Source organism: Hippocampus zosterae, chromosome 15 (assembly GCF_025434085.1).
Source record: "Hippocampus zosterae strain Florida chromosome 15, ASM2543408v3, whole genome shotgun sequence".
Classification (NCBI taxonomy): domain Eukaryota; kingdom Metazoa; phylum Chordata; class Actinopteri; order Syngnathiformes; family Syngnathidae; genus Hippocampus; species Hippocampus zosterae.
Window position 1 is genome coordinate 16,132,431 of NC_067465.1, and position 27,663 is coordinate 16,160,093.

Below are 27,663 nucleotides of genomic sequence, written 5' to 3' on the forward strand. Positions count from 1 at the left end.
ACTCGTCCTTTAAGTTGATTAAATGCGCTTTTAGCCATGTATGAAAATGGAATGCAGTGTAAATGGATCATGCTGTGTATCTGATGTTCAAAACTTGCAAACTTTTTGTTTACATCACCAATCGATCCCTGCCGTTTAATATTTAGACGCGGCTGGATTAATTTTGACATTTCCGATCATTAATTGAGACCTTTTGCCCAATTGATTTGAGCGCTTTCCCTTAATTCGTCTACTCACCGTTCCTTTTTTTTCCCTCGTCTCTCTGCAGTGCGATGCGTGTGTTGCTATCCAAACTGCCTCGGCCCTGGATCGTGGACGAGAAGAAGGACGACGGCTACACGGCACTGCACCTGGCGGCCCTCAACAACCATGTGGAGGTGGCAGAGCTGTTGGTTCATCAGGTAATGATGAGCGAGCCACTGGGCCTCTTGCTCATTTCAGTGCTTGACAAAAGATGCGGCAACTGCGCTCTCGGCAGCCAGCCGCCGTGTTCTAGGTCACTTTTTTTTTAATTGAATCCATATGGTTTGCGGGGCCTCCAGGGGTGTTCTTTAAGGCCGTGTACTCTCCTCTGCATGCAATCGTAGCTTCACCGCCTCCTTCCCCCCTTTGTTTAAGACATACAGGGGTTTGCTCCAGAAGTCACCTGACGAAGCAGCAACTGGGTTATTTAGGATATGGTGTTCAGCAGGAATATAGCTGCAATGTACCCCACATTCGCTTGGAAACCTCACCACCCCCACTCCCCATAATTCTCCGCAATGGGCTGTTTCACAGCGATGCTTCAGCCTTCTTCTTTAGCGCTCATGCAGGGCGCACTGCAGATTCCCCCAGCCACCCAGCCAGCCAGTCTTATTTCTTGCAGAATTAATTAGCAAACTGATCACAATCATTAGCACATCTTCTCAGCTGAGCAGTTTGCAATTTTGGGAGTAACAAGCACACATTGTATTTTATTTAGTTCTATTTATTTTTACACCTAGCCCGTTTGCCCTTCTTGGGGGTTTCTTTCTTTCCTTCTTTAACCTTGACAGACAAGGTTAAAGAAACAGAAGGTTCTGTTATGGTGCATGGACCATGAGTGTTTTGGCTATTTTTCATCAATCAAAAATTTATTTTTTGCGTGTTTATAGTTGGGCGGCCCGGTGTTCCAGTGGTTGGCGCGTCGGACTCACAGTGCAGATGCTGTGGGTTCGATCCTGGCTCCGGCCTTCCTGTGTGGAGTTTGCATGTTCTCCCTGTGCCTGCTTGGGTTTTCTCCGGGTACTCTGGATTCCGACCACATTCCAAAAACATGCATGGCAGGCCGATTGAACACACTAAATTGTCCCGAGGTGTGAGTGTGAGCGTGGATGGTTGTTCGTCTCTGTGTGCCCTGTAATTGGCTGGCAACTGGTACTGGCCCCCCGCGTACTGCCCGAAGACGGCTGGGATAGGCTCCAGCACTCCCCACGACCCTTGTGAGGATAAACTGTAAATGGATGAAAATGCTTATAGTTCAACCTTCAAAGATTCATTCATTCATTCATTCATCTTCCGAGCCGCTTGATCCTCACTAGGGTCGCGGGGGGTGCTGGAGCCTATCCCAACTGTCTTCGGGCAGTAGGCGGGGGACACCCTGAATCGGTTGCCAGCCAATCGCAGGGCACACAGAAACGAACAACCATTCGCACTCACACTCACACCTAGGGACAATTTAGAGTGTTCAATCAGCCTGCCACACATGTTTTTTGGAATGCATATTTGGCAAAATATTCCTCAATAGTCAAATGAAAAACAGGAGACACACGCAAGGTTTCCCGAACAAGTGTAATGGTAATAGAAGCTGATATTGAACTGTAGTCTGACGTCACAGTCCTATTTGAAAGAAATCCATTTTTCCATATATCTTCTAAAGCACATGTCCTCATTTGGCTTAATTGTGAGCTGGAGCGTGTATCCTGTCCGGTTTGGAGGTGAGGGGTTAGGTACACGCTTGGACCGCTCGACAGCCAACAGCAGGTTGCGTATCGGGCTGTCACTATCGACTATTTTTAGAATACGTCATTTGGTAGATTAATCCCAAAATCTTCCTGATTATTAACCAACTAGCTGGTTCGCCGCCCTCCGGGCGGCTCATCAGCTAGTTCCTGCGGAAGGCTGGTAAGGTGGGCCTTCGGCCCACAAAAGTGTTGTTGCTTGGTTCAACATTTTGTTCATCTTCATTGCTTATCGCGAAAATAAAGAGATGTTTAGCTCTACTAAATAACTAACAATTTCATTGCAATGCTTGTGGGTAGACAACATTTTTTCGCTAAGATGCCCGCGCGATCGTAGTGAGCCACTGCCTGAGCGGCGCGCAGTGGCGGCGCGCAGTGGCGGCGCGCAGCGGCGCGGTGAAGTAGGTACGTTTTGAAAAGGGACAGACGGAAGGACAGACCGCGTGCGGGACGACGCGCAATATATATATATATATATATAGATTACTGATATTACTTTGGTATTGTTTTGTGATTAAGAAGAAATAACTGAACAACTAAGCAATGACATGAGAGGGATTCTCACCCATTGTTCTCACCCATCTTTTTGAAACAGAACCAGTTACTGGTTCACTCATTGTTTTCCAAAAAAGCAGTTTTGCTCATGTCTTATTTTGCTTAAGCACAAAAGATATAATAATCAGTCTGCTTTCATAATGGATTACATTCATCTGAGCATATTTACTGTTGAGAGGCTGAAATCAAGTGATTCGTCTCACTGTTTATTGTGTATGTTAAATCGCTCCATGTACAGCACTTTGTATGCAGCGATGGCTGTTTGAAAGTGCTCTATAAATACTGTTGACTTGACTTGACTTGACTTGCTGTTCCCAGCACTGCACATTTCTGGACTGAGATGTCCGATGTTGTTCCCGATTTGTTGCAACCACTCATCTAGTTTGGGGGTCACTGCCCCGAGTGCTCCGACCACCACAGGCACGACTGTCACATTTATCTTCCAGGCGCTCTCCAGCCCTTGGTATTTCTCGAGTTTCTCGTGTTCCTTCTTTCTGATGTTTCCATCACTTGGGACCACTACATCCACTACAGTGGCTTTCCTATGCCCTTTATCTATGATCACGATATCTCGTTGGTTCACCATTACCATCTTGTCAGTCTGGATCTGGAACTCCCACAGGATCTTCGCTCTGTCATTCTCCACCACCTTCGGAGGTGTTTCCCATTTTGACCTTGGGGTTTCCAGTCCATACTTCGCACAGATGTTACGGTAGACTATGCCAGACACCTGCTTATGGTGTTCCATGTAGGCTTTCCCTGCCAGCATCTTACACTCTGCAGTTATGTGTTGGATCGTCTCAGGTGCCTCTTTGCACAACCTACACCTTGGGTCTTGTCTGGTGTGGTATATCTGGACCTCAATGGCTCTGGTGCTCAGGGCCTGCTCCTGAGCAGCCAGGATGAGTGCCTCTGTGCTGTCCTTCAGGCATCCATGCTGGAGGAAAGCGGCTACAGCCAAATACCTCCAGCGAGTGAGGCAAGTCCTAAGAAGCCAGCTCAATGGCAAGAATAATACCCGGGCAATAAACAGCTATGCCCTGCCAGTGATCAGATACCCTGCAGGAGAGATTCAGACCACGGACGTTAAGACCCGAAAGCTCCTAACCATGCATGGAGGGTTCCATCCCAAATCCAGCACCTTGAGACTGTACGCAAGCCGAAAGGAAGGAGGCCGGGGACTAGTGAGTGTGAGAGCCACTGTCCAGGATGAAACATCCAAGTTCCATGAATACATCAAGGAGAAGGCTCCAAGGAGAAGGCTCCAACTGATGACGTACTCAGAGAATGTCTCAGACAATGGAGAACAGAAGATGAGGCGCTGGAAGAGGGCCCATCATGGGAGGACAAGCCCCTACACGGGATTTACCACCGGACCATAACTGAAGTGGCCGATCTCAAGAAGTCCCATCAGTGGCTAGAGAGGGCTAGCAGGATACTGCGCAGAACCCTCAAGCTTCCTGGCCTCTTGTCGAGGACCCGAGCTGAATGAGGGACGGACACCACCTGAGGGGTGAGATGAGGATTTTTTTTTATACTGTATATAAAAATCATCCGGGATGGCAATTTTCCGCCGTTTTATTTCTTAAATTGATTATTTTCGTGAATTGTCTAAATCCGTTGAGAAAATTTTAGGGGAGTAAAATTCGACCTTATCGTCGAGTTTTCACAAGCTCTCCTGATCAGTCTTTCCATCTTCCGATTGTAAACAGCCCTGCGATTGGACGTGTATGAAAGCTTCAACTAATCAGATCATTGGAAGCATTATTTGTTGCGGAAGTCTTGGCTCGATTGTACACGGCCCAGCGATTAGTTAACTACCAGCGATTGGACCAATCAAATTGCATGTAACATTTTTTTTTACCTGATTCATGGCGGCCTGTCCGTCTTGCAAATTCATTGTTCTGGGATTGTTTTGAGCGTAATTATGAGATTTTTGATGAAAGATCAGGAGTCTTCAATCCTAGAAATTTACTCATATGTCAAGAATAAATTGTGATGGGGCTGGCTTGAGAGAAAAGTTACTGGAAAGGTTAAAATTGGTTCCAAGTTCGACTAAGTTACCGAAGCTCTTGGACAATTTTTGGAGAAACCAGACGAAGCTTATAGTGTGTATTGTAGTGACTTGATTAACTATGGCTCCCGTGGATGCGAGGCAATGACAGATCATGCAACAAAAGTGAAAAAACATGCCGACAAAATCGCCATTCGATGGAGCAATTATTCTTCTGGATCGGCATTTTCCAAACAAACTTCGTCAGCGGATACAACGAAAGATGTTACGCACTGGGGTACTTTGGCTGAACCAAGCAACGAATTTTCTCCACTGACACCCCTTGCCGATAGACAGGTACACTCCGAGGTATGTATCTTTTTATTCAAATATACGAGGATGATATTTGCAATTTTATTTGGTATGCATTTGTAGCAACAGCATGATAACATTTCTTTGTTTTTATTTGCGTTTTATATTTATATTGATAATTCACGTTTTGTCTTGGATAATAAAGCACGGTTATGCATAATAAATTGTATCATCTTAGGGCTAAGGAATGTTGTTAAAATGTTGATTTTTTTTTTTTCCCTGCATTTGAATGCATGATATCATCAAAATGATTAACTGCATGTTTCAGGAACACAAAGTGAGTATGATTGTAATATTTGAATGTAGTATTTTGACTGTGTTTTTCAAGTTGACTGTATCATGTGTCGATGCTTTCCAATTTGTTGCCTGACTGCACTAACTTCTAATTTGTGTAGAAAATCTTGGCGATTTCAAGTTACATATGGTTATGGTCTTGCTTCATAACTCACTGTAAAAATATTAACAAATCACCCTCTGTATTTGTGTCACAAACTAATATCTTACTAAACATTTACTTCATTTATTGTGATTAATTCTTGTCATCAACCCTGTCTATACTATATCACTCTTTAATATGTTAATCGGTTCAGTGTAAATTAAATATGTTTAATACTACCAGCAATCAATAAATAAAGTATGTAAATAAATATACACTTATCTGAAAGAGGCTCAGTTCAACGAATGCAATTGTTTTCATCTTTTAAAAAAATCTTACTGCATATTGTGTTTCATTTCCCAATTTCTAATATATCAATGAATATATAATGATTGATTTAAATTCTGAATGTTCAATAAGATACATGAATGAATTCTCTTGCAAAGACATTTCTTTAATGGAGTTAAATTTTTTTCAGGCACTGGTTCTTGGAGTTCTTGCTGAGCATAGCCTTCCCTTGTCATTGCCGCCTGTTATTATCCATACTGCAAAGGAGCTAGTGAAAGACCCAAGAGCGCTCAGTAATGTGAAACTTGAAAGGAAAACAGTATCCTACAAAATGACACATGGAGTGGGAAAAACCTTTAAAGATGAGACAATTCAGAACTGCGTAGTGGGCCATTTTCTCTTAATATTGATGAAAGCACCAGCAATGCTGACAAGAGGATATTGGCCATTCTGGTCAGTTATCTATCCATGAAACAGGGCGGTATTGTGGTTGAGCACCTGCAGTCAGTTGAGCTCTATCAAGTGGACATGATCAGTGTGTTTTCTGCTATTGAGAAGATCTTCGATGACAACAATATACCTTGGGAAAACCTGGTTTCCCTTCTCTCAGATTCTTGTTCTTTGATGAGAGGTGCCAAAAATGGATTGGAAGTGAAGATTAGGAAGTAAAAGGCTCCTCAGCTTCTGGACATCAATGGAGATTCCTGCCATTATGTCCATAATGCTTGTCGGACGTTTTGTGAACCATTCGATGGCTGGGTTGAAAGTTTAGCAACAGATCTTCAAAACGAAATCAAATGGTCTGCCGATCTGAAACTACTCTTGAGAGAGATTTGTGAAATTATGTCAATTCCCTTCACCACTCCCTTGAGGTTTCTCTCTCACGAATGGCTCTCCTGTTATGATGTGACTGCCCCAAACATGGTCATGATGGATGCATTTAGGGTCATGTACTTCGATCTTCATGTCCCTTGAAGATCGTGCCTTGTACAAGAGTCCTATCATGCAGATTTTGAGTGAACGTGGGGTCTCTTCAGATGGCAAAGAAAGAGATAAGGAAATTTGGGAGACAATGTAAAACAAGAATATGACACAAGATGGTCGAAGTAGGAAAGAGAGGATAGTGGAAAAGATCATTGTCAAGTCCAAAATGACTGATTTGACCAGTTCCTTCTACCTGGCCGTACTCAGACTCCTGAAAGACTATGTTCTTCTATTCCAGAGCAAGTCCCCCCAAATACACATCCTTCATGACAAACAAGAAGAACTCATGAAAAGCTTTCTTGCGTGCTTCATGAAGCCTGAATTTCTGGCAAGATTGTCATCCGAACAATTGAAGACCATCAAGCTTGATAAAGGCGAGGAGCAATTGTTAGATCTCAAAAACGTGTTTCTTGGCCTTGCAGCAGAAGAAATGCTGCAAAAGGAGAGAGACTCTGCAACTGTCAAGAACTTTCTGGACAAAGGCATCTGATGCGTACATCAAGTGTGCGCAACATCTACAAAAAAGACTTACTCTGGATAACCTCTTCCTGAGATCGGTTTCAGCTGGGGATCCATGTGCCAGGGGTCACCATCTAACTACCAGGTATCTGAAAAACCGGAGGAATGCTTGCAAGAGTTTCCTGACAGAGGAAGAAGCATCACAGATCTCTTTGGAGGTTCACAGGTATCAAGCGGACAGCTCCTTACCTGATCCGAACTTGATGTCCATTGACAAGTGGTGGACTGCAGTCAAGTATCCTGCTCTCTCCAAGATGGTCCTGACTGTGCTGACATGCTTCCATGGTCCAATGGTGGAAGGCTCATTCAATTTGATGAGGGATATTGTGGATTGCAAGAGCACATGAATGGACACCAAAACCTTCAATGCCATCCATTCAGTTAAGTATGGATTGAAGGCAAGAAGTACAACTGCCCTGTAACACTTCAAGAAAAGGGATGTTCTGCACACACCAGTTGACAGAAATCTGTGGGTGAATATTAGAGGGGCTGCCAAGATGCAGAAAGAAGACTAGGCCAAAGCTGCAGCTGACGAGAAGAAACGTGTGGAGAAACGTTCACTGGCTGCATCTGAAGCTGTCTCAAGTGTCAAGGCCAGAGACTGCATGAAAGACAAGGACATGGCAGCATGAAAATCTCACCAACAGGAACTGAAGAGGAAAGCTGTTCAAAGATTGACACAGCTGGCTGCCAAAAGAAGGAAGTTGTTGAATTAAAACTGATAAACTGACTTGTAAATAGTGTGTAAATAGTGTACTCTGGTGTGTAAATAGTGACTGAAGACGGTGAGAAAACTTTGGTGAAAAAAAAGTGAGTTAATTATATTAAATTTGCCGATTGTTTCATTTTTCTGTCCTTTTTTGCATTCAATTGTACTTTCATTTCACTGCAAACCTCTCAGCTTCAGGGGGGCTGCGCCCCCCGGCCCCCACCCCAAGTCAATCGTTACAGCATTTCAGCTGAAAAACAAAATCTGTCTTGCTATACCATATATATATATATATATATATATATATATATATATATATATATATATATATATATATATATATATATATATATAAACAACACAAGAGACAATTTAGTCTCTTGTGTTTCTCATCAAATTAATCTCCAACAATTTTTTTCCCGTGATTTTCAGGAAAGTCCACTTTCATCTCAATCAATTTATGGACATCTGTTATTTATCTGTTGCATATTCATGGAAATTTATTCATCCATTTGTGTCGTTCCTTGTTATTTTTCTTGTGTGGTTCTCAGGGCAACGCCAGCTTGGACATCCAGAACGTAAACCAGCAGACAGCCTTACACCTGGCTGTAGAGCGTCAGCACACCCAGATTGTCAGAGTAAGACTGCACACTTGTTCTTCCTCATTCCTCATGTGTTATAGCGAATGCAGTAAGTCACACGACAGTAATGCTATGCCAGAACATACTGTATACAGTATATCTTCTTGCATTAAATTTACAACACTGCCATCTTGTGGATTCAATAAAAAAGGGACATTCAAAAGTAATGTGCAGTACTGTGCCAGGCGCAATGTGTAAACCCCCTTTATGGCATTTACGATGTATCATTTGATCCTCGACACGCTTGCGCGGAAGCTGTTGGTGCGAGCCGAGGCCAAGCTCGATGTGCAGGACAAGGACGGGGACACGCCGCTCCACGAGGCACTGCGACACCACACGCTGTCCCAGTTGCGGCAACTCCAGGATATGCAGGACGTCAGCAAAGTGGAGCCTTGGGAGCCCTCCAAGAACACGGTATAGAGTCATGTTTTTTTTTTTTTTTTTTTTTTTTTTTTTAATTACCGGTTCGCCTCAATAAATTCAAATCTTATGAACAATTTGGTCTTTCGGTCAATACAAAGGACACTTTTTGATTTTATTTTGGATCATTTGTTTAATACACATTAAGAGCCAATAAAACCCCAGATTCACCATCTTGAGAAATTTTAATCCTGTATAAAACAGTCAAAATGATTTTTAACGTGTAAAGTAGGTACTGATTGACCTGAAAATTATTTTCCCCTGTGTTTATAGATTCACTATATGAGTATAACTTTTTGAATTGAACTACTGAAATAAATAGACTTTTTGACATTCTAATTTGCTGAGATGAACCTAAAAGTGGTTTTCTTCGATCCTTTTTGTCAACATGCTCAAATACAGGCAATGATTTCTTGGTCTTTCAAAGATCCAATTGAAAGCAATATATTTTGAATAAACTGTCATATGCCCCGGTTACAGGTGTATTTCCACCTAAAAAAGGTCGTGAGGACTACTTACAACTAGAACTTTACAATGACAAAAAAATTATTATTGGAGGGTGACAGGATACTGGTTTGTAAACTTAAAATCTATTGACCTATTGGCCTACTGCCAGTTTACACGAAATGCTACTTTTATATGTTGTATGAATAAATGTTTTAAAATTCAGTGTTATACAAAATAAGTAGAGCTTTCAGTTTAGCGCGTTTTTATTGGCATTAATTTAAATGAATTTCAACGGGATTAAATTTTTTCTCGCGAGATTAACACGGCACACGTCACAGCGGATTGCTCTATAAATAAACCAAAAACAAAACAACAAGCGCGCTGCATAGGTCCACGCACGTTTGTTTTGCCAGCCATGGCAGCGCGAGACACCGAAAACGGATACTTAAAGAGTTTATGAATGGAAAGTTTACTTTTAAAAAGTTGCCAGATTGCTCCACTGACAAGACCAAAGTTACCTGTATTATACAGGTATACGGTGTATGCCACTGACGCGATTGTTACTTGTTTGGAACTATTTTGTGCGGAAGGTTACAGTGTTCCGCTTCCATATAAATAGAGCGGGTGGAGTTTCTCTGTGTTCGTCTGACAGTGACGGTGTAGTTCAGCGGTGCAGTGGTAGTGACCTAGCAAAAATAAAACATCTTCAGTGTTGTCATCGAACCAAGTGTAGTCATCCGAAATTATGTCTACACAAAACCGTAGAGAGACTTACGCGCAAGAAGGACCAACAGAATCAACATAACCTGATTGCTGTGTTCAAAGCAAACTTGAGAAAAACGAAGTATGCAACCATGGCTTAAATCCACTATAGGCTGAGTGCTAGTTTACCTTAAATGTGCACTTTATAATGTTATATTGCTCTGTTTTGATTCCATAAAAAGAGCTGTTAAAGCAGCTGTTGTGTGACAAAAAAAATTTTTCACTGTTGTTGATGGACAGTAATATTGTCAGTAGTATTGTAAGAGATGAGTGTGAATAACTGCTCCAAGTGAAAAATGTTCATGTAAAATTGAAAATCGAAATTGTTATTTCAGTAAATATTTGCATTTTGCACATAGAAAACTGATTCACGATTCCATGTTGATGAGAGCATTAAAATGGGGGAAAATAGGACAAAAAAATATAAAAGGAAATTCAGAAACGATAAAAAATGTGTGAGTAATCACTATTAATTTTTTGTGAATTTGAGTTAATTATTACATTTTTAATTAGATGAAATATTTTAATCCTTTGACAGCTCTAAAAATATGTGAGTAATTTTTTACATCAATTTTATTTGTGTGCAAATGTATCTTTGTGGTGTTTGTAATGCCTCTGAAAAAGATCGGAAGGGATGGGGAAAGTGTGTTAATAACCTTGGAAGAGGAAATGGAAGCGCGTGCCATGTTGGTCATCTTGAGTACGCCACACACAATAAGAACACACATTTTAAAAATAGGTAAAGGTCTCGGTATGCAGATAGTGTATATCCCATTTTACTTCTTTTCCTCTTCTGTGACGCCTCACGCTCCTTCTCAGTACCCTTGGTCAAAGACGACGGGGGGCCGAATCGAGGTGCCTGCACTCGGGTCGCTGTCACGTGGCGCTCCCTTTCTCAAGATGATTGAATTCGCTTCATTGGCTTCATGCTGACGACTGCCACACTGACTGAAGAGGGGATGTTGAGATCATGAGATTTTCGATGTGGCGACCTGTGCCAGCAAGGCTTCTTAAAACATGTCTCTGAGTGGATAATTGCTGTTGATCTGACAGCACTCTGACATGCATCATCTGGTTCTGTCTACAATGGCTCACCACCCGTTTGTTTGTGTGTCTCTCTCCAGTTAATCATGGGCTTAGGCACCCAGGGGGCAGAGAAGAAGAGCGCGGCATCCATTGCCTGTTTCCTGGCCGCCAATGGAGCCGACCTGACCATTCGTAACAAGAAGGGACAGTCCCCTCTGGACCTGTGCCCTGATCCCAGCCTCTGCAAGGCGCTGGCCAAATGCCATAAAGAGAAGAGCAGGTAACTGACCCATGAGCCAACTAGCGCACCACCCAACACTGTGTCAGTGGGTCTCATTCGCCGGGCATTTTGTGACTTTGTTCTCGTAAGATTCAAGAAAATTGAAGAATGGTTGGTGTCGTCACAGTAATCTCAATAATTAATTTTGACTGCAATGTTGAATTGAAATGGAATCCCCCTTTTGGGAACAACATATGATGGAATGTGTAATATCAGTATAGTTTAAAATGCTATTGATAAATGTCATCTTTTAAAATGAATGTTTTATGAATTGGTTCGTAATTTTAAAGGCTGCAATGATGAAAAGTTTTAAATGGTTAGATTAATGCCTGTGAATAGGTTTTACAATGGGGAAAAAGTCTAATCGTTTAATGATTACCGGTAGTTATCGTTAAAAAATTGCAGTCAACGCAATTTACTATGTATTAGTGTAATTTCCAGACAATGGAGCGCATCTCATTAAAAGGCCCCCACAACTAAATTTCCCCATAAAAACAATGTGTACTTATACCGGCCGCTTCGTATTATTAGCCGCGGGTTTCCACAATATCCTATGAGATATTCGCAAAGAAACGGGTCGCGCAGATGGCTGTTTTAAAACGTTTATTTACCATGAACCCCGTAGCCCCTTCATTTCCCCAAACAATGCCGAATGAAGCTAGTTACACAGTCGCATACCAAGACCTTTCTGAGACTCTCTGTCATCATGAGGCAAATTTGCCAATGATCTTGTACCGTCTTCTTCATCACACAGCAGTGCAACCTGCCACGGTGTGATCTTTGGCCCCTGCATGATCTGCGTGTGCATGCGTAGTAGATTGACCATCTTTCATCGATCACTCACCTAAGTCAACTACACGACACCGCATTTTGCTGCTGGAAATACTCAAGTCTTGTCGAGGCCATACGCTAGCGAAGACACTTACACTCGTCACACATTAGTCGGCATGATGATGATCTCTTCTTTGTGGTCTATTTGTTTTTCATCTTTTCTTTGAGCTCCCTTTGGCGGTTCGCCTATACCGGTACTTTTGATGCATTGCCGCCTATGGAAAGAAAGTGGCGATAATGCACAGAAAGTGGCGATAATGCACAGAAAGTCCCGTATGTTGATTCTGTTAGACCTTCTTACACGCAAGTCTCTCTACGGTTTTGTATAGACATAATTTCGGATGACTACACTTGGTTCGATGACAACAGTGGAGATGTTTTATTTTCGCTCGGTCACTAACACTGCACCGCTGAACTTTCATTGGCATGTCACCGCCTCAGCGCGCCGTCACTGTCAGACGAACACAGAGAAGTTCCACCCGCTTTATTTATATGGACACAGAACACCTTCCACACAAAATAGTTCCAAACAAGTAACAATCGTGTCAGTGGCATACATCGTATTCAACATGCTGCCTGCTCTTTATTCACCAGAGGCTCATCAACCTCGTCTCTTATTTCTCTCCCAAAACAGTGTCTTCTCCCGCTTGGTATACCTTAGCCTTCTCCACTACGTACAATGTCTATACACAGCTTGTAATGGAGGCTCTCGCTGGCAATCCGTAGTGGAGTCATTAGACGCAATGCAAATAATTTCAGCTTGAGTTGAGCTGTGGACAATGTTGACAAGCTTGTATGCAATAGCCATACATTTAGCTATGGCTTCAGCAAATTTGTTCTTCGTCGTGTTATCCATTTTCTTCACTTTGAAATGACCTATAGCTGTTTGTCTGAGACGAGGTGGCAGAGTACTCACATCAGCTGTGTGCTTGGCCATTAAGTGGTATTTCAGACTTGACGTGCTATGATGATAGCTCAGTTTACGACTGCAAAACATACAGGTAACGTTGGTCTTGTCAGTGGAGCAAACTGGCAACTTTTTAAAAGTAAACTTTCCATTCATAAACTCATTAAGTATCTGTTTTCAGTGTCTCGTGCTGCCGTGGCTGGCAAAACAGACATGGGCGTGGACTTCTGCAGTGCGCTTGTTGTTTTGTTTCTGGTTTATTTATAGAGCAACGTAACATCTCGGTCGCAGCTGAGTATATGTCGCAGGACCAACCAACCTATGAAAGAAGTATGGCTTTCAGTCCTGAAAATGCAGTAATTTGAAAATACTGTAATTAAATTGTGTAATTTAAATCGTATATTGCGCAAACTACATTAATACCTAATCACTTTTACAAAGATACTTTTGTAATTTTTATTTATTTATTAATACCTGATCACTTTAAAAATAACAATCATGAAGATACAATTGAAATTTAAATGTAGTATTGTAAGTATATAAATTGAAGCCGCTTTAAATGGTTCCTTGGGTCAACCATGTTTGGACTCAAAATGTTTACATAAGCTTTTGATTGATATTCAAAAAACATTGCTTGGAAAACGTGTGTCCTCATTTTTTAAAAACTAGTTTGTTGAGCAAAGTGAAAAAGTGAACAACAAGCAGACTGTGACTTTTTATCTTTGGATGTTTTCATTGTAGTCTCTAGTTTCCTGATCTCACCTCCTCCAATTGTGCGATTTCACAGCGGCCAAGTGGGCACGCGCAGCCCGTCTCTGAACAGCAACATGGAGTCCTTGGAGGAGTGCATGGTGTGCTCGGACATGAAGAGAGACACTCTCTTCGGGCCTTGCGGACACATTGCCACATGTTCCCTCTGTTCACCACGTGTCAAGAAGTGTCTCATCTGCAAAGATCAAGTCCAATCACGCACCAAGGTATCTCAAACATAAACACAACTCAATATTTTATTTACTCTTTCACTTCCAATCCACACAAAGACCATGTGTCACTTTACTCATGCCCATCTCATGGAGATTACTGGTAGGGAACCATCATACGTCATCCAGTAAGAGCATTTGAACTTTGCCTTTCTGAAAACATATTAAACTTTGTCAAAATGCCTACGAGCCCCAAATAAACAGCCCCGAATGCACGCTTTTTATATGGGTAATACATCGATGTACACGTGTCTGTTTGTTGGCATAGGATGCCTATTCAAACAGAAGCTATTACTTGAGGACGCACAGTAAAAACAGTTTGATCTTTGCCTCATAGAGTTGGGTTTTTATTTTTATTTTTCCTGATGAAGGGCAAAAATAGAGGAAACTGTTTGAGGGGAGACATTTATTTGTTCAAATGGCAACTAATAGAAGCACGGAGTCTCCAAGTATGGTTGAGGTATCTATTTGAGGAAATATGGGAAGAATGAAGGCTTGGCAATATAGCATTGTTGTATTGAAATCAAGATATGAACATTCAAGATTTTAACGTTGAAATTGAGACAACATGAGTTACGTGAACGTACCGTGTTCATGTTACATGAAAAACTCTAGTCTGTCCAACCACATGTCTCCTTTCAAGTTGTTCGACTGCTAAAGCCAACCTGACAATCATCTTGCGTGAAGGGGGAGGCAGCGGGTAGGGAGACACGCAGCCACTGGCAGACGGAGCCCCCGCGCGCACACGCACACGCACACTCACACTCTCTCTTTCTCTCTCTCTCTCTCTCTCTCTCTCTCTCTCTCTCTCTCTCTCTCTCTCTCTCTCTCTCTCTCTCTCTCTCTCTCTCTCTCTCTCTCTCACTCTCTCTCTCTCTCTCTCTCTCTCTCTCTCTCTCTCTCTCTCTCTCTCACTCTCTCACTCACAGCATCTGTGTTATAGAGCAGGGGTGTCCATTACGTCGATCCTGATCTACCGGTAGATCTAAGACAGGTCCCAAGTAAATCCGAGGAGAAAAACAAACAACTATTTGGGTGTCTTTGTACATGTTAGTAAGATATTTTTTTTTGTTAATGTACGCTGCAGCCTAATCATCCTATCAGTCTCATTTTCACCAAAAAAATATTTAAAAAATAAAATAAAGCAGGTAAATCTTGAATTTACGGTGGCGCGTGATTAAGTTCTCAGCAGTCTGTAATTGCAGCTTGTGATCAGAGCTGTTGCGCTCTATCTTTTATCGTCATTATTCTCATTCAGAGTTTGCTTCGTTTACAATTTACCGAGGGCACGGCCAAAGAACAGGAATCTAGGAGGGCCCAGGGAAGCACTTTAAAACGGTACGTGTGAGCTACGATAGTTAACAGGCTGCAAAAGTGCATCGCATGCCTCGGTTTCAGGCTGTTTCTCATCATGGCGTGTGTGTGGGTGCGTGCGTGCGCGTGCGTGTGTGCATGTGTGCGTGCGCCAGTAAGTGTAGATCCCGGGAGGTTAGTTGATCGAAAAGTAGATCTTTGTTCCAAAAGGTTTGGGCACCCCTGTTATAGAGGCATGGCATCTATTCAAGTGGGTGCCACTATTTGGAAATCCAGCAATACAAAACATCTTGACATGTTCGTATAAGATAAGAAAAGCTTTGTCTCACAATGGAGCATTTACAGTAGCAAAATTATGAAAGGGAGAAAGTAGAAAACAAAAACTTGTCCAATCAGTGCTGCTGGAAATTTAGTTCGCTCAATTGTCAACGTGTGACTGTCATGATAGTACATCGGTTTTTTTTGTAATGTTTTAATACATGCTATGTTGAGCAAAAAAAACAAAAACTAAGTGGTTGGACGAATATGTACCACATGGATTCACATGCATCACGGAACGTGATGGGACTCAGCATCCTGTCTGGATGATTTGTCATGCCAAATTGAGCAATTCTTGTCTTATACCGGCAAAACTGAGGAACACTTCTTGAATCAGATTTTTATTTTTCAGTAACGAATGATTTGATGAATGTGCATATGAAATTGGTTGGGTTCGGTACCTCTAATAAGGTTAAGAACCACTGCAGTACAGGTATGTATATGAACAAAATACAGCACAACAAGACGCGTCACAAAATTAGGACTATTTGATAGTAACAGTCCTGGTGGCTTTTCTTCCCATCCACTCACTGTCTCTAACTTGACCTCCCCTCGATTACCACACAAGACAGCGTTGCTCAGTTGATGTCGTGCAACGAACTTTTGAAACCAGCCACAGAACCTCCGTTGTTATGAATCGATCGTTAATTTAATATCATAGTCGGAATTTTAATGCATAGGTTTTTATTCCAGGTGAGGGAATTTCTATTTGACAGAAGTCCATAGGTGGGAATATACAGACATGAGCCCTGCATCGTATTACCACTCAATTTTGTTTTCTTATTGGGAGGCCTATGGGAGACATCTATGTAAAGAGAGGCATTTATCTGTGTGTCACTTACAGATTGAGGAGTGCGTGGTATGCTCTGACAAAAAAGCGGCTGTGTTGTTCCAGCCCTGTGGCCACATGTGCGCTTGTGAGAGTAAGTTGGGCATGTCAAAATGTTGACACAACACACATGACATATGATAGAAATGAGATGTTGACTGTTTTGCTCTTCGTCCGTCCAGACTGTGCCAGCCTCATGAAGAAGTGCGTACAGTGTCGGGCTGTTGTGGAGCGCCGTACCCCCTTTGTGCTTTGTTGTGGGGGGAAAGGTATGGAGGATGATGATGATGCCGCAGATGATGATGATGTGGATGATGATGATGATGATGATGACATTAGTGAGTGAATCGTCCACACGTTCCCTTTTAATTCCTTGAACATCTTTCTTCTTTTTTTCCCTCCTTCTGCTGCCGCCTCATTTTAAGCATGTCCTCTCTTATGTTTGCATCGCTTATGTTGCATCTTTTTCCATGAATTTTAAATAATCAATCTTTATCATTTGCTGTGTGTGTGTTAAACTGTTCTTAATGAATGTTATTTTATCTCATGGAGAAAGTGATGTAGATTCTATAGAAATAGGCCAGTATTTTCCATAATACGAGCTCAGGTGAAATACTTTTATGTATAAAGCCTCACCGACATTGAATATGAGTTCTGGTTTGACAAACAGTGTAAATATGTTTATCGGGTTACCTTCTAATCTTTTCTCTGTGCTACAAAGCCTTTTATTAGTTTTATGGTTCACATATTTGGTTCTGTTGTACATCTCACCCATTCTGTTTTATGTTGTGTTAAAAGGGAAACAATTGCAAGCTCACTGATTGTTTGGTGATGGTTTCGTCATATCTCCGAATTGGGGGGTGTGGGGGGGTGGGTTCTAGTGGTTTAGCAGGCATACACCCATGCAAGGGGCAGCAATAAAATTAGATTCCCCTCTCTGATCCCAGCAACACCAGCTCTTAATCAGGTGCATGAGCTACTAGCAAGTCAATCATATGACTTTAAAAAGGCTTTGTTTCCCCCTCCTGTTTCCTGCTGGCTTCTTCTTCAAATCGCTCTCTGAACCTCACGTTAGAGGCTTGTAGTAAGTAGTTCTGCTGGTCCTTCGGGCCAGCTTCTAGCGATTAGCTGCTGTAACTATGTGACTGGTTATTCCCAGCAGGGAGCTCTAACTCTATGGCAGGGGGATCGCAGGATCTTCTCCAGCCCAACAATCTGGCACTAAGTTGGTGTAAGTATGCCTCCACAGTCCCCTCTCCCATATCAACACTGCTGCCCTGGCCCCTCTATGCCCCCCCCTCCCCTTTTTTCTTTTTAGCAACACACACACTCACACACACACACACACACACACACACACACACACACACTGACTAGACACTTGCACAATCAAAGACTCAATCTAATCAAAATAATCCATTACAAGAGCAGTGTGAAATTTTTTTCTATTACCATACTGATACTGCAGTTATCATAATAGGAACATAAGGTGTCTTGTATTATGTATGGCACAGTTTTATTTATTTGTTCGTTTAGTTTTATTGTTTTTGGGGAGTAGACGATGTACTCTCCTTATTTGAGGAGACCACATTTTGATTGTATTTGGCGTAGAGATGAAACGATATGAAAAAATCACATCACGATTCTTGGTATACTACAATATTCCTAAAAGTAACTGAACACACAAAAAAAATCATATACACTGCACTAAATGAATTAGACACTGCTTGAGTCTGAATTCAAAAAGCTAAACAAAATCTACTGTACTTGTACAACAGGGAGGCTAGTTTTTGAAGTCAGGGATACCTGCACTTCAGGGCTAATTCCCTGTTTTTCCTTCACTGAAGGGAGTGGACAGAGACTGGTTGAGTTTTACCTGTTGGTAATATTATTATTGCTTCTAGTCATTGCGCACCCTCACATGCAATGAGGCAGCAGTTAATCAACTGACACCATTAGAACTTGCACTCTGGACACAGAGGGGGTGAACTCCTAATAACATCGGAAAAAGTCTCAGACTTTGTTGCTGGTCACTTTTGGGTTGCCAACAGCGGCATAATTAAATTAGCTATTAATGCTAATGAAAATATGCAACAGTGTTACTAACCGTTAGAACCGTCATCACATTTTATTGGTTTATCGTTTCATGTACCGTACACCACTGCAAACTACGACCAAAGTTATTCGATTTATTGCCATTAATTACCATGAGGGGAGCTTATGTGTTGGATCTCATGACCTCCCCAGTGAGGCTAAATATCGAATTCTTGATTATCTCCACATTGAGAGCACAGATGAGCCATTATGGCAGTGTTCCACTTGTGTTTTTACAATTGCTGCAGACTTCAATATGCCTAATGTATTTGCCCGTGCTAAATGATATCTCTTAAACAACAACACAAGGCTAAAGGCCTGCTCAGGCAAGTGCGCTCCTTATGCTTGTAATATAATGGCGCTGGCAGAGCAAGTCATAAATGCAGACTCAGATGTTTGGTCTCAACGTGTCTGTGTGTGTCGTTTGGATGTGTCCAAACAGCTAGCGGCAACATCCCCGCCCTGCAGCGGGACAAGGACAACACCAATGTCAACGCTGATGTTCAGAAGCTCCAGCAGCAGCTGCAGGATATCAAGGAGCAGGTGAGCCAGTGTTCAGACGAGAAATGAATCGCAATGTCACCTTCATCATGACCAAAATTAACACTATTATTGGTATAATCGTCTGCGGCTTGTGCTGTCAATGGTTGCCACATCATATCACTCACATGATTTGTCTGGCATAGTTGGAAGATAGTTAAATACCTTCTCTTACTGCTGAGATCCAGCTGGTTGTATTCAAGCTTTGCCCACTGACGCTTTTCAACCTGGTGTTTGCCGTCCCTGCTTTAGCCTACAGGACTGAGCTTTGCTACACAGGGGCTGGTCAAGAATACTTGCACTTCAGAGATAATTCCCAATTTTCCCATCGATTGCGGTTTTCTCCATGAATCCACCTTTGTCTATATTTAATGTAAACAAGAAAACCTTGCGGATGGCAACCACACTTTTTGGGGGGTCCGGGGGGGCACAATATAGAAGGTGCGATCAATTTGATTTTATTTTACCCACAAATCAGCATTTTGTGCACTCATTCCATTCATTGCTACAAATTAGTATTTTGTGGCCGTAACTGAGTATTTTGTGGCCACAAATTAGGATTTGGTGTGCATATTGTATCGACATCGTGGCCACAATTTACATAATTTCCCATTGTCATGTCAATTTAAATTTTAAATGGTTACATGAACGCTTTTATTTACCTTGATTTTATTATCAAAGTTTATTGGTAAACCTGTAAACTGCGGAGATGTAACAAGTAGGCGTGCTTCCTTCACCAAGATGTGCACTCTGTTCCGTCCCCAGACTATGTGCCCCGTGTGTCTGGACCGGCTCAAGAACATGATCTTCATGTGCGGCCATGGTACCTGCCAGCTGTGCGGCGACCGCATGAGCGAGTGTCCCATCTGCCGCAAGGCCATTGAACGCCGCATCCTCCTCTATTAGATGTAAATGGCAGACTCTCCCCCCCCCCCCCCCCCCCCCAGACCCCCACCGCACACACACACAAATGCACCACCAGACACCAAAGCGCATCCCGTCTTACTCAGTTGCATAACCTGAACAACTTGCTGAATGGACACCCCTTTATCCTGCCTCTGGACCCTTTCGCCAACTTGAAGGGCACATCTCTTGAATCTCACCCTGGGCATGACTGTATGACAACACACAAGTCCGCGAGGTTGGACCCCTCTCCTGTTTTGTTCCCCCCCAAAAGCCAAGTTTGATCCCTTTTTGTATGGGGAAGCGTACTGTATGGAATTACATTACATTACGTCTTTATTTATATAGCGCTTTCACAACAGCTGCAGCTGTAACAAAGCGCTTAGCAGAACAGTTCACATGAAATAACATAATTGAAGCTGTTTGCTTCGTAATCGCGTGACAAGTTTCATGTTTCTATGAGGGTTTTTTTTTTTTTTTTTTTTTTAAAGGAGACAGGAAGAGAGGCCCTGAGGTTCTGAAACAGCAACACGAGCGGGTCGGCATTCAGTTCTGTGACGGCACAAGTTGAAGACCACCATGTTGACTAAACATCCAAACATTCAATCATTTACACTTTTCTGCAATGAGCTTTGCTGCCATTTGCTTCCAAGCATCTACTCATCCCTTTCCCTGGAGGTCGTGGGGGGATAAGGTGCTTTTTAATTTAAGTGCATTTCTGCTCAAAAAGACAGCGTTAATTGAAATACAGTACAATCTATTTGAACTCCTAGGTGGGACTGTAAATAAATGATTTTGTATTTCTGCCCAAAAAGAAAAAAATAGGATATCTAGGTGTCCCCGCCTTTCCTAATATGTAGCGTAAAGAAACTGCTTTAATCATCACTTATTATTTTTTATTTATTTTTATTTTATTTTTTTTGCATCGTGCATTAGAACATCTTTACTTGTGTTCTGTTTCAAGTGTGTGTGTGTGTGTGTGTGGGGGGGGGGGGGTTATCTTCTCATCAGTGTTTTATGTTATCGTCAAAAACTAATCATTTTTGGGAGGGAATTTGCCTTACTGCAATGAGAAGGCCACAAACAAGCACCGTTTGTTAAAGACTGAAACTTGTTATGACTATGTTATGTTTTTTTTCACCGATAATGCCAAACTGTGGCTGTGTTGTCTTAGTTTGTTATTCAAAATGCCAATGTTCTGTTTGATTTGTTGGTCCATGTCGGAAATATGTCAGTCGCATCTCCTTTTTGGAATGAATGTTTGACATATGCAGTACGACCTATATCGTGAAAAGAAACTCTTCGGTCTGTATCGCAAACAAGTGCTTTTAAAACAAACCACATAGATCAAATAAAAGTTGCCAATTAACGGCTACGACCATTTGTTTTTTTCCAGCTTGTTCTGCATGCTTGTTAACAACATTTTTGTTGTTTTTGTTTTCTCAAGTCGAGCTCTGATGTGTAAAGAGGGATTGTGGGGGCAAATTACCCTGTTGTTGCTTTTCTCCCGCTGTGCAGCGTCTCCTTCACAGAGGAGCCGGCAGGTCATAGATGAGGAGGTATGTGCTAATTGACAATGCTAACACCTCAATAATGACTCCACACCAAAGTGCTATGGGTCAGCTATGCTAATGAATAGATGAGAGTAGCCTTGCATCTTAAAAAATTAATTACATGTGCCAAGCTATATACAATATTACATATACAGTGCTCACCTTAAAATTGTTATTTTCCTTTTAACCACATTCAAATTTTGTATATGCACCTCAACATGGGCCGAAAAGTTATCGTTGCATGTTTCCCCATTGATTTGAGCTGACCCGATTATTGGCACCTCAATTTTCCATGTACGATATTAGGTAGTATACAATACCATCACCTTCCTCATTTTATGTGTGTGTGTATGTATATATATTTAAAAAAATGTCTCCATTATTTTAAGTGTAGAATCGCATGACCTGATCAATGGAGGATTGAGACGATCTCCAGCATCAAGGCAAAAAGTATGTTTTTTCTCAAAAAGGAACTGATTATTTTAGGAATGTGATCAGATATTTTTTAATGACGCATTCTCGATACAATAATTATAATCATTTATTTAAGCTGCATGAAAAATGTGTTCTCCATAGCCACATAGAACAGATGTTAATAAAAAGTGCACATAAAAGGAAACATCATTAAAACACTCATAAAAGCACCTCTGTCTAATCAACCTGCAAAGCTGAATCAGAAAGAGTAGCATATGTTGTATCAGTGAATTCTCACTACTTTTGGTGTTTAGAACCAACGCTAAATGTTCAAATGCGAGGGACAGAATTGGAAACCGCACTACGTGATGGACATGTTTACTGGTTGTATTTTTTACAGGCTCGATTTTGAATGGAGCTCATTTTAAACTAAAATTATGAAGCTGTGACAAAATCATTAATGGCACAATAGCATCAGAAAACTCTGGCAGTCTATCACTCTCACTGACTGTGGGGGAGGGCATATGCAACCTGCCAGGGATGCCTCAGGGTGTCGGAGACACCACTATCTCCTCCCCTGCAGGACGTGATCTGATCCTGGGGAGGATCCCCAGACTGCCAGGCCTGCTGACCGGACAATGGGGGTTGTTACTCCCACTCCAGTGGGGGTCAACTAATCCATGGTCTGCCCCACAGTGGGTGAGCAAGCGGCAGTCGAGCGACCCAGCGAGCATGTGACAAATTGAACTCCTCAGGAGAGAGGACTTCCATATGTTACTTGTATGTATAGATCTTGATATGGATACAGTATAGATATGCATGTGTGTAGAATAAACATGTCAGTAAATCAAATTACGATAACACCAACAAATCTGTGACATCACTTCACCTGTTCATGTTTTGCCAACCAAGGATAGGTAAACGTAGAATGCTCCTTTGCACTGAATTTCCCTAGACAATATCTAACATGGGCGGCCCGGTAGTCAAGTGGTTAGCACGTCAACTTCACAGTGCCGAGATACCGGCTCAAATCCAGCTAAGGCCTTCCTTTGTGGAGTTTGCATATTCTCCCCGTGCTTGCATGGGTTTTCTCCGGGTCCTCCGGTTTCCTCCCACATTCCAAAAACATGCATGGCAGGCTGATTGAACACTCCAAATTGTCCCTAGGTGTGAGTGTGAGCGTGAATGGTTTGTACGTTTCTGTGTGCTTTGCGATTGTCTGGCAACCGGTTCAGGATGTCCTCGCCTACTGCCCGAAAACAGCTGGGATGGGCTCCAGCACCCCCCGCGGCCCTAGTGAGGAGAAAGTGGTTCGGAAAATGAATGAATGAATATCTCACAAAGAAAATAGTTTTTAAAAATCCCCCCGACAAAAGCAAAGTAATGCCCCACCCCACCCAAAAGATTTTACTCGACATTGCATCTCCGGTTTGAATTCGATTAATTGTTCAGTTCTAGTCCCGTCTCAATAATGCAGACAGGGATGAAGTTGATGGTGCTGCTCATACAGACGATGTCAAGATGTGATCATGGCCAATATTTTTTTAAAGGCAGCGTAAAAGGGATTGTTGTCCCCAGTATAATTATCTTTTGATGCAAGATGCTTCAGATTGATTCCAACTGCATCACACTGCATCGGATTTTCTGTTACAGCAGGTTCGCTGTGTCAAAAGAGGCTTAGCTGTCACCTGAAAAGAAAGAAAAGGTGCGTGCAAAAAGGCGTTTAGTTCTTTGCTCTTTGAGACTTCTTCACAAGGGGGCAGTGCATCCACTGACTCGCAGTACTTTTCCGTGACCTGAAGCAAAAATGTAATTCTGATCAAGTTATGTTCCAGCCCGGTAAAGGCTGAATGACTTTTTTTCCTAAATGAATCATCAAGCTATGTTTCAGCCATGAATCGATGCTTCTCCAGTCATGTTGACCGAAAACATTTTCTTTGCTCCCTCACCTCTTGTCCACTGACTGCCATGTTGGAAGAATTGATCATTGACTGTCTGAAGGTCCCTTTTGCTTTCTCGCTCATGTCATGCAGTTCACGACTGCTCACATTTATTGTCTGCTTTTTTTTTCCTCTCTGTCTTTATGGCCAACCTGAGCAAAGTTCAAGCTCTCAAGAACTTGGATTCATGTCCACCTCCTCAAACGGGAAACTCTTTGGACTTTGTTGCCAGTTATTTGTCCAAGTTGATGAAAAAGAACCCAGCCTCTCTCTCTCTCTCTCTCTCTCTCTCTCTCTCTCTCTCTTTCCCTCTCTCTCTCTGTCTCTCTGTGTCTCTCTCTTGCCCCCCCCCTCCCCTTTTTTATTGCATTAAAAAGGGCCACACTCGTGTCAACACGTTATTTATGGGTGGATGGTGGGTAGTTGGAGCTAAAAGCAGCCAAACCCCTCCTATGGCTGTAAAGCCATAAAAAGTCCTCAAAACGCGCTGGCCCCCTGACGTTGCTGATTGCTTTATTGTATTGATCAGGGCAAAGTGTTCAAAGCAGTTCTCTTCCTATTAGTGTTGTTATTAGCAATGCGTCTACTTTGGCAGTCTTTTTTGTCACCTAACATACTGTTTTTGTATCTCCCTCTGTGGCATGGGTGGGAAACCCAACAGCCAGTGTAGCCTATTTGACCTGACGGAGCATGTATTATGTCCTGCTGGGCAATTTTGAGAACACGCGAAACCAAAAAGTTATTTAAAAAAAGACCTCAGAACAAACAAACTCGATTTTTGACAGCACCAAACATACAACATGTCAAGCTTTCTGTTTCAGGGTTGTGCTTGTCATTCGGGCAAATACAATTGCCTGCAATCCCCTCAAAGTATCTCATGAAAACGGAATGAACAAGTTTTCTTTGATTAAAACCAATTACCTTAAAGCACGTGCTTAAATGATTCATTTATCGTCACATTGAGTGCTTTTCTCTTCTTGTGCAAAGGACTACTTAATTTAGGAAGACAGTAGCCAATCAAAGTACGGGCTGTTGCTTTGTGAGGAAAATCAAATGAAGTTCCCCCTGGAGCAAAGTCGGACACAAACAGTTTTCATCAAAAAGTTTCAATCTTCTTTACGGTGACTGACAGCAACTACAAAAGTGCAGTAGCACAGCTGTCAGCCAAAGATAAAGACAAATACTTAAGATTCATCCTGTGAAGGAAATTGGATGTGGTGGAGAGTGACGCCTCATGACCATCACATACTCAAGCGTTCAAAATAGTACATAAATATTTAATTTGGAGACGGTGATAAACTTTCATATCCAAGGAGGGCCTCGTCACTGGATAAACATTGCCCCCCGCCCCCAAATGACTAAATATGCCATTCGTTACTAGCTTAGCTCGTTAGCTTTTTTTAGATTTTTGTTTTTGTTTTTAATGTTTATAGCCGAGAAGTGTTACTATTAAATCCAAACTGATTTCCCGATTTGAATTTCTTTTTTTTTCTTTTTTTTTTTCGGTTACACCTGCAGCATGATGACGCAAGTAGTTGTGTATAAGACAAGAACAAAGAACGTGGTCAGCATCTTTTGGATGAAAGTGTGTACAGTTTGCATTCTACACTCACCATTTTTTACTGCTATAAATTTAATGTGGCCATTGATGTTACAAAAACCACCTGTCTTTTGAAAATGTTCCCCACCCAGGGCTGTCTCTCCACCCCTATAGAGCCTTGGGCTAAGAGGACCATGTTGGCCCCCCTAAAAAAAATAAAAAAGACTGAATAATGGAGAAGAAGAGACATGTTTTCTTAAATAATTGCTGTATACAGTCAAGTTAACTTGTTGGAGGTCACGTGACAAAGATTCCTCCAGGCTGACCTCTACTTGCATCATCTCTGGCGTTTCCACTTGCGACGTAAAGGGGGAGTATTGGGATGCCCTCGGAAAGTGAAATTGAAAGAAACTAGGGAGTTGCCCTACAAAACTTTTTCTAGCTGCATTCATTAAATCCCTCTTCCTGTATTAAATTGTACACTAAATGCTCCATAATAATTTTTTTTGGCACCTTCATTTAAGGGCAGGGGTGAAATAAATCCTCAGAGAATATATCCACATGCCTCGACCCATTCAATTGAACTTTTTCCCCGATTTGGAGCACCACGAATCATACTATTTATCAATCGACTGCATGGTATATTTATGTTGGAGTGGCTTTTGACCCGTCAAGTGGGTGCCGTCCTTATCATCGGCCGTGCGATTAGAAGGCTGGCGCTTTGCAAGCCACATTTACAGTGTAAATGTTATCGTTCCGATGACACTTTAAACAGCCGTTATCAATATATAGTCATTCAAGGTTTATGAGCTTTGATAAAAATAAAAAAATTAAAATGATGGTATGTTGGGGGGGTCGGCTATGTTTGCCACACGACATTGTGCATAGTGTTGTTAAAATTTGTCTTCTCGGTACTTTGTACAAACGGTATTGATTTTCCCCCGACAGAGCGGTTCGGTTTCAGTGTGAGCTTATCATGCAATTATCTTTCAAACAGTGAGTTATCATAATTGCTTACTTAATAATTCTGTGAAACGCCAGAGCCACAACCTTTGCCTGGGCCGTAAAATGCCAAGTGCATGTTGGATGCTGAGATTTGAAAAGAGAGCTTTTTACACCGGTTTAAACGTTGTAAGCTATTAATTGTGTTGCTCATTTACATTCAAGATGATCTTGTGCCGATCCATTCAGTGCACAAAACTAACAGCGTGGGTGACCATTCGTCTCACCACGTATAACGCGTACGTCAGAGACACCCACTGCACTCGCAAAAATCAGGTCAGTCATATACTCACAAGTAAGGGAAATGTAATGTTTTTCACTGCCAAAATTCACCTGCTCCATCCTCAAATTGTCTATCACCTCCACAAGTTTTTGGACGATCTTAAATCGGATCATTTAGAGAAGAGCTTACATTTTCTGAACCACCTACTACGGCGGAATTGTCAGGGCATAAAGGGCGTACCATGAGTTTCCACACAGAAGAATAGAGATGTATTTTTCATGAATTATTAAAATCTCACTTTTGGGGTGGGGGGGTTGTTTTTCCCGGCTAATCAAACAAAAAGCTCTAAAGGCTTTTCAATGATCATGGACATTTTAGATTTAAGTTAACGTATTATTTGGGTTTTTCCTCTTCATGTAATTTTGTGAACATCCACCTGTACAAAACGCCAAATATCCCCTGCTAGCACCTTGTGAAAACCTCCCCAATTAATCAAACCAGTGGGAGTCTCTCTTCTCTATTCTGACGTGATGAGTTTCACAGCGCTCTTAGCATGCTGAACAATGGTGTAGACGTACTTAATCAACAAGCGCAAACTCTTGTCACGTTTGAAGCCTCGGCTAAGCAAACAAGCTGATGACGCACTGTCTTCCTGCCCTTTGCTGGTTTAATTTTTTGGGGGTCTTTGGAGAACAGTCAGGTTTTGATTAGAGAAAAGGAACTCTTGCAAGCTGTTTCGTTTTCTCCTCATTTTTGTTAGGCCCAGCCAATCACCATTTGGAGAGGTTTTCCCACACTCAGAAATCCCCCCGATCTTGGCAGATGTGTTTATATGAGAACACAAAACAGAGTTTTTTGAACATTCAGCCTCTGAACGCAGCTTTACTTAGCCACCTAAGATTTAAAAGGAGGAGAAGTCGCACA

General features: G+C 42.0%; 1 protein-coding gene across 7 annotated transcripts in view; it reads left to right on the forward strand.

Annotated features, from left to right (window-relative positions):
• mib1 (MIB E3 ubiquitin protein ligase 1) overlaps window positions 1-21,442 on the forward strand; it is a 79,823-nt gene extending 58,381 nt beyond the window's left edge. The window contains exons 13-23 of one of the 7 annotated variants that reach the window (XM_052088404.1): window positions 269-401; window positions 8,327-8,413; window positions 8,672-8,830; window positions 11,170-11,351; window positions 13,877-14,066; window positions 16,546-16,624; window positions 16,713-16,868; window positions 17,690-17,761; window positions 19,067-19,167; window positions 19,930-20,072; window positions 20,559-21,442. In XM_052088404.1, the coding sequence (XP_051944364.1) occupies window positions 269-401; window positions 8,327-8,413; window positions 8,672-8,830; window positions 11,170-11,351; window positions 13,877-14,066; window positions 16,546-16,624; window positions 16,713-16,868; window positions 17,690-17,761; window positions 19,067-19,167; window positions 19,930-20,070 (1,300 nt within the window). In that variant the 3' untranslated portion in view covers window positions 20,071-20,072; window positions 20,559-21,442. Of the gene's footprint in view, window positions 1-268; window positions 402-8,326; window positions 8,414-8,671; window positions 8,831-11,169; window positions 11,352-13,876; window positions 14,067-15,327; window positions 15,732-16,545; window positions 16,625-16,712; window positions 16,869-16,955; window positions 17,348-17,689; window positions 17,762-19,066; window positions 19,168-19,929 lie in introns of those variants that run through there. The other 6 variants (XM_052088405.1, XM_052088406.1, XM_052088407.1 and 3 more) reach the window with 6 other exon arrangements.
• The last annotated feature ends 6,221 nt before the right edge of the window (window positions 21,443-27,663 follow it).